Source organism: Tachyglossus aculeatus, chromosome 17 (assembly GCF_015852505.1).
Source record: "Tachyglossus aculeatus isolate mTacAcu1 chromosome 17, mTacAcu1.pri, whole genome shotgun sequence".
Classification (NCBI taxonomy): Eukaryota; Metazoa; Chordata; class Mammalia; order Monotremata; family Tachyglossidae; genus Tachyglossus; species Tachyglossus aculeatus.
The window spans coordinates 7,649,852-7,662,430 of NC_052082.1; the positions used below are offsets into that span (position 1 = coordinate 7,649,852).

The following is a 12,579-nucleotide window of genomic DNA, read 5'->3' on the forward strand; positions in this document are numbered from 1 at the left end:
ACATTCATTACACATATTTTTTATCCATTCGTTCATTCATATGTATTCAGCACTTACTGTGTGCAGAGCACTGCACTAAGAGTTTGAGAGAGTACAGCACAACAATAAACAGACACATTCCCGGCCCACAGCGAGCTTACAGTGTCGGTGTTTCTGTTATCTGAAACTTGAAGCCCCTGTAAAAGAGGTCAGTGATTTCTTTTGCTGTGTTCATTCATTCAATCGTATTTATCGAGCGCTTACTAGATGACCTCTCATTAGAGTGTTCAAAAGAAGTGCATTCCTGCTTCCGTCCTTGCCACAGAGAAGGCCCCTGCTCGTAACTCTGGGCCGGAGTGGTATGAATTAGAGTCCTCACCTAAGAGCTCATTCCAAACCATCCTTTCACAGGATGCCCCTCTTATGGAAAGGTTATACGTACGTATTTATTTAGTACCTAGGATCGAGGCAGCTCAGAGAACCCGTGGAAGCTAGACTGGGCAGCGAGCAGGTAGTGGGGATTTCACCGCAAGAAGTGAAATGGAAGAGGATTAGTAACAGGAATCTTGCTACACCAGCCTTTTCTAAATTTGATTTACCGAAATACTTGATATTTGAACAGGGTATATAAAGGATCCACGGTATCAAGAAGTTGATAGGTAAGTTGGGTTCGTTTTGATTCCATTTGCACTTCATTCTGGGAACTGGCTTACGCATTACCTGAATTTAGTTTCACCAATCTTATTCCCAACAGACGATTTTCAGGAGTCCGCCGGGATGTGTTTTTAAATGGGGTAAGTTGTTGTCCATTTTTCACGGGGCATCTGCACCGGGTTTCTAATGCCGTGGCGGGCGCCCTGCCGGATACTGACTCCCATCTTCCGTTTCAGTCCTACAATGATTACGTGCGAGAATTTCACAACATGGGACCACCGCCGCCATGGCAGGGAATGGTTGGTATTGTCTGTGCTCTTGTTTCTCTTGGAAGTATTTCGCTTAACTTGCTCTGCCGATTGCATTTTGGGTTTCCGCACACTTTCGTGGATGCCGTGGGCTCCTAAATGAAATCCACGTTTCGTGGCGCGTGGGCTTTTAATAACCAGTTTCTCTAGGAGATTCGCCTCCTACTTACTACGAACAGTGCTTGGCACATAGTAAGCGCTTAACGAATGCCATCATCATCATCATCATCCTCGACCTCTGTCAGGTTCTGGGACGGGACAAGTGTAGTCCTGACCGGAGCGAGTGAGTCCAGCGGGCCGGAGACCGTACGTCACTCGTGCTAAGGCTCGATTTGAAAGGAGACTAGGCCGGGGAGGTTGATGCTATCGTTATCATCAGTGATATTTATCATTATTATTATCATTATTATTATGGTATTTGTTAAGCGCTTACTATGTGCCAAGCACTGGGGTAGATACAAGGTAATGGAGTTGTCCCACAAGGGGCTCACAGTCGTCATCCCCATTTTACAGATGAGGTCACCGAGGCTCTGAAAAGTCAAGTGGCTTGCCCAAGTCACACAGCAGACAAGTGGCGGAGCTGGGATTCGAACCCACGACCTCTGACTCCCAAGCCCGGGCTCTTTCCACTAAGCCACGCTGCTTATTGAGCACTTAGTGCAGACCACTGTGCCAAGCACTTGGGAAAGTACAGCAGCGTCAGAACTGGCAGACACGTTCCCAGCCCACAACGAGCTTACCAACTAAAAGGGAGAGACATTGAAGCAGCGTGGCCTAGTGGATAGAGCATCGGCCTGGGAGCTAGAAGGACCTGGGTTCTAATCCTGCCTCCTCCACTCCTCTGCTGCGTGACCTTGGGCAAGTCAGTTAACTTCTCTGCCTCAGTTAGGTCATCCGTAAAGGCTGTGAGCTGCATGTGGGACGCGGACTCTGTCTGACCTGATTACTTCATATCTACCTCAGTGCTTAACAAATACCGTTAAAAAATTGTGACGATTAAATAATTTATAACGTATAAAGATCCGTACATATCTGCCCACAGTTTCTTTCCCGCATCCTCTGTCGTTGTTTGGATTAGTCCTGGAAAGTGTCCGGGCCCAATGTCTGAGGTGCTGGCGGAATGTACGGCTGTCGCAGTAGTGAAAGTGGACGTTTGGGGGGAGAAAAAAAATCTCTTAACGGAGGCAGATGAAAGGAATCTGGCCCGTTGGAATCCCAGTCTGTCATCCTTGTGTCGTTGGATTCCAACCATTTGAAGCTGTCTTCTGGCTGTTTTCAGTCCCCCTGATGCCGGATAACGTGGGGAGAGCATCCTTCAAAATGATGTCAGTCAAAGGGAGGAAGGGGAAAGAATCTGTCTTTGAAGGTGAACATTGTCTTGGCACACTCGCCATTTAAGTGTGTGCTTTGGAAGGCGGTGGAGTGCTCATCCCTCCCCCCCCCCCCTTTTTTGCTTTTTCTTTTTTGGATGAAGCCCCATTTGGTTGCAGTTAAGGGATCTATCATGACTGTGTTTCAACTGACCGAAACTAAAATGTTTTTGTTTTAGCCCCCGTATCCGGGAATGGAACAACCTCCTCATCACCCTTATTATCAACACCATGCTCCGCCCCCTCAAGCCCACCCTCCCTATTCTGGACATCACCCGGTGCCCCATGAAGCAAGATACCGGGACAAACGAGTAGTAAGTGCACACCGGGTCAAGGGGGGCGCGGAGGGGAGAATTCTGCAGAAGAAGCTGGACTTGAGGGGTTTGAAGATAGGGGGCTGCAGACCACCTGGTGTTTTCTCTGTGGGCTTCGCTTGGGAGTGAATTTTCCCCTCTTTACCTGTTTTAATCCTAATCTCCCCATTGGGGCTTCTTTTCAGCCCCGCTAAAATTCCTCCCAAGAAGTCTCTCCCTCACTTTTCTTGACAGGGGTTTCTCCCCGTGGGCAAGTTTCTCAGATGAGCAGGTGGAAATGCGGTCTTTGGTCCGTCTCTCCATCTGTTTATCCAACACGCTCGAGTTTTGTTGTGAGGGCTGCCCAGAAAAATGAAGTAGTCCCCAAACTCTACTGGAGCTTCTTGCTAGTAGCCAGAATGGAGTGGGTTAAAGGTCCCCTCCTGATTTCTAGCTGCCCCCCTCCCAAAAAAGGTCCGCAGCAGGATGCAATCTGGTGGCTTCTGCGACCGTTCACTGGTGAATAGTGATTCAGAGTGGGTTTGGTGGGAGAGCCAGGACACCTCCTTAGTGCTGAAAGATCAGAAATCAAGCGCCTTGCTTCAGCCAGGCAGAAGAGTTGTCACGCATCTTCCGAATTTAGCCCATGGCAATTTTTCTTGTGCCACTGAGATTTTCAGAGCACAATTTTGCAGGAGAACCCTGCTTCCGTAACAACACCGAGAGAGCTCAAGTTCAATCATTTTGTGGTACGCTGGAAAAGAAACCATTATGTCTCACTTCCCTGACCAAAGGCTGCACAGCCTTCAAAGGGAATGCGCGATCCCCGAACGGGAAATTGGCGCCTGGGGATTGTCTTGGCAAGCTGTAACCTTTGAGAGGAAAGAGGAGGTTGGCTTGCACATTTCAGGGGGGCTTAAACAAAAGGGATCAAACATATTCATTGGTGAATGTTGCAAATTGGGTTCACCAGTAAGTTTGAGTCAGAAATATGTACACACACACACACACACACACACACGTCTTGCCCCTCATCTTTTCCGCATTCTCGTCCGCCCTATCCATAAAGTCTGAGGAGCAGTGTGCCGTATCTGGAAGAGCAACAGCCAGAGGACCTGAGTTCTAATTCTGGCTCTGCCACCTGTCTCTTGTGTGACCTTGGACAAGTCAGTTAACTTCTTTGTGCCTGTTACCTCCTTGGGCAAGTCACTTAACTTCTTTGTGCCTCAGTTACCTCATCTGTGTGATGAGGATGAAAACTGAGCCCCTTGTGGGACAGAGACTGTCCAATTTGGTTTGCTCGCACTTGGGTGCCTGGCACGTAGTGCTCTCTTAACAAATCCCGCAATTATTATTATTATCCATCAGTAGCAGTTGGCTGTTCGGGTTGGTTTCAGGGCAGATCTGGTGAAAGAGAGGATTTGGTGTAACAGAAAGAAGATGTGACTGGTTGCAGGAGAACAGGTGCCCAAGCAGCAAGGGTGGTGAGGACGGGCAGCAGTCGGGGGGACCCGATGATGGATTTTTGAAAGCCAGGACGGGGGCGGTGGTATCGGCCTGTCAGTTAGAAGCGGGGTCTGGAGAAGACAGGGCGCCAGATGTGTGGAGCCTGGCCGCCGGAGACTTCAGTCATCCCCTCCACCCCAACCGTACCGAGGCGGGGTGTGGCAAGGCCGACGTCCATCTGGGGCCTCAGAGGGATAATAATAATAATAATAATAATTTTGGTATTTGTTAAGTGCTTACTATGTGCCAAGCACTGTTCTAAGTGCTGGGAAAGATACAAGGTAATCATGTTGTCCCACATGGGGCACACAGTCTTTATCCCCATTTTCCAGATGAGGGAACGGAGGCCCAGAGAAGTGAAGTGACTTGCCCAAAGTCACACAGCTGATTAGTGGCGGAGCCGGGATTAGAACCCATGACCTCTGACTCCCAAACCCGGGCTCTTTCCACTGAGCCACGCTGCTTCTCCCAGGGATGTGTAGGGGTGTGTGTACATTGTGTAGGGACGGCGAGAGCTGGTAAAGGGCGGGTTCTCCCAGGGGACGACTCGCCTGGAGCGGGTCTCCCGGGGCTGCTGGCCACCATTCATTCATTCATTCATTCATTCATTCAATCGTATTTATTGAGCGCGTAGAGCACTGTGCTAAGCACTTGGGAAGTCCAAGTTGGCAACATCTAGAGACGGTCCCTACCCAACAGTGGGCTCACAGTCTAGAAGGAGGAGACAGAGAACAAAACAAAACATATTAACAAAATAAAATAAGTAGAATAAATATGTACAAACATACGTATACACAGACGTGCCCTTTCCTGGGCATCGGCCATCAACGGCGGGCCTGCGGCTGCCCCCTCCCCTTCGCCCCGGCAACGACTAACTGAGTCCCGCCGGCCCCTGACCGGAGCACGTTCTCTCTCCCCTTCAGCACGACTACGACATGCGTGTGGACGACTTCCTCCGCCGCACCCAGGCGGTCGTCAGCGGGCGGAGGAGCCGGCCCCGGGAGCGGGACAGGGAGCGGGAGCGAGACCGGCCGCGGGACAACCGAAGAGACAGAGAGCGCGACAGAGGCCGCGATCGCGACAGGGAGAGGGAGCGATTAGGCGACCGGGACAGAGACCGAGGGGAGAGAGGACGATACCGGAGATAATCCAGCCGGAGGGGCCCCCCCCCACCCCCCCGTCGTTTCGGAGCAACAGCAAATCTTGTATTTTTTTTGTGTGTTTACAAGTAGTAAATTTATTTTCAGCTGTCTCTTTATGAGTTCATTGTGTAGAAGGATTTATTCTGACCCCCTTTGTTCCAAGCATGCAGTATACTAAGAACTGGAAAAGAAAAATCTCAAATCAGCCAAAAAAAAGGAAAGGGAAAAACAAAAAAAAACGCAATGCACAGAGTTGACGTCGGAATTGACGCTTTTATTGGGGCAGGATGGGAAACAGGAGAGAATGTAGATACCGATTGCTTTTCTGTAAGTGTTCCTCCAGTGTGTAGGGATTTGCATCACAGGGATTTTTTTTTTCCGTTTGATTTTTGGAGATTGATGAGATAACTGCCATAATGTTTTGCTTTGATGTTTCCCCACATGTAGCTGCCCCACGGTTCTATGAAAATTATGCTGCTATGAAGGATGCAAAAACGTTGAAGTATGATGGTTTGATGGGATGGCATTGTTGTAGCAGCCTCTTAGTTTTTTTCTCCTCTTTTATTTTTTTTTTCTAAGCGCCCTGTAAAGTCACTCATTTATTTTTTACTTTTTCCAGTCTTCAATGATGAAAGCAATATTACGAAGACGTGACGGATACCAGATTTTTAACCTTTTTAAAGAGAACCTTCCTATGTTCGAATGGCGTTTTGGCCAAGGCTGTTGTTTGGCCGCCTCAGAAATGTACACATTGGTTTGGAGTGTTCCCGACCTGCGTGTGGTCACAGAAGACAGTCCCGTATCCTACATCGCTACCATTTTTGTATAAAAATAAACTGGTAAAGATCGACCCTCTGGTTTCCTCTCGACTTCTTAAAAGCCGTGCTGTCCTTCCGCCTGAAGGGTGTGTGTAAATCAGAGGGCAGAGACCGCTGAGCTCTGAATGGCCATCGACGTCTAGGATTTTCTCAGGTGAATTTCAAGAGGAGGATGGAACATTTTTTTCTCTTTTCCAATTTTCAGAGCCTCGAGAATCACTTCTTTCCAGCCCGCATGCGACTTGCTTCTATCATGCTCACCCAGGTGCTTAGCACTCGGGTGCCTAATTAATGCTATTGATTGATCTTTATTATTTTTTATTTTGTAAACTATTCTAGCCTCCCATCCTTGAGTATATTGCGGGCCTGTTTTTATAGCCCCATTACAGCACTGGCTCCTTTAGCTCGTGGTTCTCGAAGACCCCACGAGTTTTTCCCTTGTCCCCCCCACTATGGCTCGCGCTTGCTGAGAAGCAGCCGGGTCTGGCGGAAAAAGCACGGGCCTTTAAGTCGGAGGACCTGGGTTCTAATCCTGGTTCTAGTACTTGCCTGCTGTGTGACCTTGGGCAAGTCACTTCTCCGGGCCTCAGTTCCCTCAGCTGCACAATGGGGATTCAGTACCTGTTCTCCCTCCTACTTAAGACTGTGAGCCCCATGCGGGACCTGATTATCTTGTAACTACCCCAGCGCTTAGTAGTAAATGTCCATCTGTGGCTCGTGCTTTCTGAGAAGCGGCGTGACCTAGGGGACGGAGAACGACCCTGGAAGTCAGAAGGACCTGACTTCTAATTCCTGCTCTGCCACTTGTCTGCTGTGTGACCTTGGGCAAGTCACTTCACTTCCCTGGGCCTCGGTTCCCTCATCTGTGAAGTGGGGATTAAGACTGTGAGCCCCATGCGGGACATGGACCGCGTCCAACCTGATTAACTTGTATCTACCCCAGCGCTTAGTGAAGTGATTGGCCCATAGTAAGCGCTTAACAAATGCCATTAAAAAATGCTGAACAAATACCGTAATTATTATTGGGCAAGTCACTTCACTTTGCTGGGCCTCAGTTCCCTCATCTGTGAAATGGGGATTAAGACTGTGAGCCCCATGCGGGACATGGACCGCGTCCAACCTGATTAACTTGTATCTACCCCAGTGCTTAGTAAAGTGACTGGCACATAGTAAGCGCTTAACAAATGCCATTAAAAAATGTTGAACAAATACCGTAATTATTATTGTTCTCTCACCAGGGAGTTTCATCCTGCTCATTACTACTGTTCCTCTGCTCTGTCAGGTATTCAGAATTCAGCACCATCCTTCCCAGCCTGGTCACCCCAAGCTTTTTCTCCTTTCCCCACCCCAGTCTCGGTGGCTATTTAGTAGATCCTGGACTATGTCTAATCTGATTAACTCATTTCTACCCCAGCACTTAGTAAAGTGCTTGGCACACAGTAAGCGCTTAACAGATGCCTTTACAATGTTGAACAAATACCATATTTAAGTTTGTAATAGCTAGATGATCCTCCACAGTCCCTAAAGGCCCTTTCCAGGGAATCTGGAAGGTTGCCGGGTAGCCCTCTGAATTCTCCCTGGACTGCTCAGCGACTTGAATCCGTTCAAGCGATTGTCTTCAAAAACGTTTTGAGCGTCCGTAAAGACAAATGCGTTCAACTGGAAACTCCTTTCCCCCGGGAGCTTGCTTCCATTGGTTTCCTTAGAGTCAAGGGATCTGCGAAGACCACCCACCGGTGAAGTCTCGGTAATTTCAGTTTCCCTACAGAACCACCAAAACCCCTTGGCCACACCATCTGGTTGATTTCTAACAGCTGGGGCTTTTAGAAGTGGGCTTGGGGCACGTTTGAATGTTCTTCATTGTTCTGGGTTCAAAATTAGAATTCTTTGAGGTGGCAAACATTTGAAGCTTAAGTTTGTACAGTATGGAAAAATAAACGGCCGTCGAGATTTGTCGGTATTATGGCTGGTCAATATTGTGAGGAGATTGAGTACAGACCAAACTAGACCAAGCACTTTGATAACCCCTCATTTACTTTCTATGCCATGCCTGCCAGAATCTTGCCAAGAACGGGCAGCTGCCTTTCCAGAAGCGGGTTTAGCACCACAATATCACTGCTTCATCACCCTGTCCTAAGGGGCACTTTAATTATCATTCTTGTCCTTAAGAGCGGTTTGCTTTTGAGTAAGTGGAGTGACATAATTTGCTCCAATTGACAGCTGAGAGATGGACACCATACATGCCTGCTTTGGTTCAGCATCAGCAGGGTAGAAGAGGATCTTAGTTGCCAAGTTAGACGTCTCCATCCCTCAATTGTTCCCCCCCATCTGTCAAAAACCATTCAATCAATCAATCAGTCATGATTTCAGCGCTTAGAACAGTGCCCAGCGCTTAGAACAGTACTTCCAGCGCTTAGAACAGTGCTTTGCACATAGTAAGCGCTTAATAAATGCCATTATAATTATTATTATTATTATTTCATCCTCATGACTGTTGACAGCTCCTTGAGGGCAAGGATCTGGCTTACCAACTGTTTTTATTTTCTCTGAGGTGTTTATAGCATGGTGCTCTACAAAGGGTGGGCTCTCCATAAATACTATTGGTAGTCCTCAGGACTTGAATAGTGTCCCCTGGTCTGACTCTCCCATTTACAGTAGTTGTCCTAGCCCTTAAGTGCGGACTGGGAGCTGAATACTGCGGAAAAATGCATCTGTAAAATGGAGATTATGACTCTCAGCCCCATGTGGGATGGGGACTCTGTTCAACCCAACCTGCTTGTCCCTATCCCCCGGTTCAGGACAGTGTCTGGCACATAGTAAGTGCTTAAATACCATAAAAAGAAAATTCATAGGTGAGAACTGAGCACAGGAGTGAAAGCAAGCAGCTAGTTCCTAATTAAACTGCAGACTCATTGCGTGCCGGGAGCGTATTTACCAACTCTATTATATTGTAATCTCCCAAGTGTGTAGTACAGTGCTGTACACACAGTAAGCGCTCAATAAATAATTGACTGTGGGCCTAGGGAGTGTGTTGTCTGGGGAAATCTGGGTTCAGCCCCTCCCTACTGGGAGGTTCATTCATTCATTCAATTGTATTTATTGAGTGCTTACTGTGTGCAGAGCACTGTACTAAGCACTTGGGAGGTACAAGTTGGCAATATATAGAGACGGTCCCTACCCAACAGTGGGCTCACAGTCTAGAAGGTTGATTGAGGTCCTAAGACACAATACCTAAGGAAATAGAAACCCACTTCACGGTCAATATTTTAAAAGCATGAAGACATCAACTTCGATCGGTACTTTAAAACTCCACGTTAGTTCAACTGGCAGGAAGAGGCCAAATGAGGTAGTGAGAAAGAAGTAGCAGGACCACCACCTTCAAGGCAAAATCCAGAATTGTATTTTCAGACATGAATTGCAGGCTTTGGTTAAGCAGCTTGGCTCGGTGGAACGAACCCGAGCTTGGGAGTCACAGGTTGTGGGTTCTAATTCCGGCTCCGCCACTTGTCTGCTGAGTGACCCTGGGCAAGCCACTTCACTCCTCTGGGCCTCAGTTCCCTCATCTGTAAAATGGGGATGAAGACTGTGAGCCCCACGTGGGACAACCTGATCACCTCGTCTCTCCCCCAGCGCTTAGAACAGGGTGTGGCGCATAGTAAGCCTTAACAAATACGAACATTATTATTGTTAATGGATTTGGGATTTTATTGTTGTTAGGACATTTAAGTGCTTACTATGTGTCATGCACTGTTCTAAACCCTGGATTTGCACATTTTCTAAAAGCCAGCAGAGAACATCGATCTTGTTGGGCACCAGTGTAATAACAGTGGTTAACAGTGGAATAAGTGCTTACTCTATGCCAATCACTGGGCTGGTTACACGATAATAAAAATAATAATAATTTTGGTATTTGTTAAGCGCTTGCAAAGCACTGTTCTAAGATCACTAGGTCAAGCCTCGTCCCTGGCCCACATGGGGCTCATAGTGCAAAGGCGGGGACAGCAGGTATCTAAATCCCCATTTTTACAGATGAGGAAACTGAGGCATAGAGAAGTGACTTGCCCAAAGGCACACGGCAAAATCGGGACTAGAACCTAGGTCTCTTGACCCCCAGACCCATTCTCTTTCCATTATGCCTTGCTGCTTCCCTAAATCTTGGAATTGGGACTGAAAGGGGAAATGGAATTAAAGCCGAGAGAGCGTGTCGGTTTAAACCGTGTCCAAAATACCAAAGTTGAATGTTCCAGATTCAAAATTTATAATAATAATAATAATATTTAGGTACTTCCTATGTGCTAAGAACTGCACTGAACACTGGGGTAGATAATCAGGTGGGGTGCAGCCCCTGTCTCCACAGCCTTAGTAGATAGACTTGGATTGAATCCCCATTTTACAGATGAGGAAATCGAGGCACTGAGAAGTGACTTGCTCAAGGTCACACGGCAGACAATAGGCAGATTTGGGATTAGAACCCAAGTCTTTTGACTCACAGGTCTAAGCTCTTTTCACTAGGCCACACTGCTTTAGGTGACTTCAGCTTGATTTTTTTTCCAACAAAATATGCCAGATTCCCAGGTCAGTACGTTCCATTCTCTGGAACTCCTATGGTGAGTCTACACTGAGGTCTAACAAAAGTTTCACTTGTTCTTCTAGACTGTGAACTTGCTGTGGGCAGGGAAGTGTTTACCACCTCTGTAATATTGTACTCTCACTGTACTTTGTACAGTGCTCTGCACACAGTAAGCCCTCAGATACCATTGATTGATAAATACGATTGATTTCCTCTGGAGAAGACAACTAAAAGAAGATCTTGTCTTGATCAGCGTCAAAAGGGTTACCAGGGCAACTGGGCTTTTTTTTTTTTAGTTAATTTGGGGTTAATTTAGAGGTTAAGAGTTTGAATTTCAAGAGCTTTTTAATACCCTCAGCAGTTCCTGGCTGTGTTCATGATTTCTGGTAGCAGCAAAAAAACAACAACCCTTAAAACCAATGGGGCATTTAGAAAGGAAGTTCCTTTGTATCTCAAATTACTATTCGTAGGCTTGTTCAGTTAAAGAGAAGATCATTTTATTTTCTGTATTCCTTCAGAATTAGCGTTTTCCTCGGCTTTACCCCTGCGGTGTGTTACGGCAGTCCTTCTCTTCTGTTTAAAAGTCTGCCTGAAGGTATTGTTTTCCTGAAGAAAGGTCGTCATTGTAGCCGTGTGGTCTAAGGGAAGGAGCGTGCGGGTTTGGGAGTCAGAGGACCTGGGTTCTAATCCCTCAAGTCATTTCAATTTTCCGTGCCTCAGTTCCCTCATCTGCAAAATGGGGATTCAATGCCTGTGGTCCTACCTACTTACTCTGAGCACCATGTGGGACCTAATTATCCGGTGTCTATCCCAGCACTTGGTATTGAATAAGTGCTTAATAAATGCCACTCTTATTATTACCATCATTATTATCTTTATTACCACCTTTCTGTAGTTTCAGACCGAGACAAGCTGAGTTCCTTGCTGACCTCTCCAAACCTAGATACTTTGGATTCAAAGGCAGGCAGCAGAGAGAAAGCCCCCCCACAAACCGCTTCTCCCCACCTCACTTAGGGAGGAGTGTCCTAACCAGAAAGAAGAAGCCCCCTCACCCCTCTTCAGCACCCCCTTGCATCCTCTGTCCCCTAAGAGAAGCAGCGTGGCTCAGTGGAAAGAGCCCGGGCTTGGAAGTCAGAGGTCATGGGTTCGAATCCCGACACCACCACATGTCTGCTGTGTGACTTTGGGCAAGTCACTTAACTTCTCTGAGCCTCAGTTACCTCATCTGTAAAATGGGGATTAAGACTGTGAGCCCCACGTGGGACAACTTGATCACCTTGTATCCCCCCCCCCCCGCACTTAGAACAGTGCTCTGCACATAGTAAGTGCTTAACAAATGCCATTATTATTATTGTTAGTGTTATTATCACCTCGTATCCCCCAGCGCTTAGAACAGTGCATTGCACATAGTAATCGCTTAACAAATACCATCATTATTATTACTCTCCCTTCTCCAAGGGCTTCTCTGCTCTCCACTCTCCCTCCATATCCCCCTTCTCCAATGGTAGAGACTTCCCCATCCCCCCAAATCTCCCTCCACCCCCCTCGTTCCCAGGACCCCCTTTTCCAAGGACACCGCCCCCAACTTTCCCTCCAAATCCCCATCTTCAAGGGTCTCTCCCTAGCCCCCCAACACTCCTTTTTCCAATGGCCTCTCCCCTTCCCCCCATCTCCAGACACCCCCATCTCCCTCTCCAGTGGGGGGCTCGATCTATTCATAAGGTAACCTGGCCTTGCTCCTCTCAGTCAATCAATTCAGTCACTCCTGAGTGCTTCCCGTGTGCACCGCACTGTGCTAGGCGCTTGGAAGTGAAGTTGAAGGTGAGGAGCAAGTGGCAAACGCTTTTTATTCCCAACTTCCTAGAAAAAAAAAATCCCCCTTTCATTCACTCATTCATTCAATCGTATTTATTGAGTCCTTACTGTGTGCAGAACACTT

At 47.5% G+C, this 12,579-nt stretch overlaps 1 protein-coding gene across 3 annotated transcripts in view; it reads left to right on the forward strand.

Moving 5' to 3' along the window:
* Positions 1-6,102, forward strand: part of YTHDC1 (YTH domain containing 1) — a 48,913-nt gene extending 42,811 nt beyond the window's left edge. For 2 of the 3 annotated variants that reach the window (XM_038758744.1, XM_038758745.1), the window contains 5 exons: positions 602-638; positions 734-773; positions 870-932; positions 2,491-2,625; positions 5,034-6,102. In XM_038758744.1, the coding sequence (XP_038614672.1) occupies positions 602-638; positions 734-773; positions 870-932; positions 2,491-2,625; positions 5,034-5,258 (500 nt within the window). In that variant the 3' untranslated portion in view covers positions 5,259-6,102. Of the gene's footprint in view, positions 1-601; positions 639-709; positions 774-869; positions 933-2,490; positions 2,626-5,033 lie in introns of all 3 variants that reach the window. The other variant, XM_038758743.1, reaches the window with a different exon arrangement.
* The last annotated feature ends 6,477 nt before the right edge of the window (positions 6,103-12,579 follow it).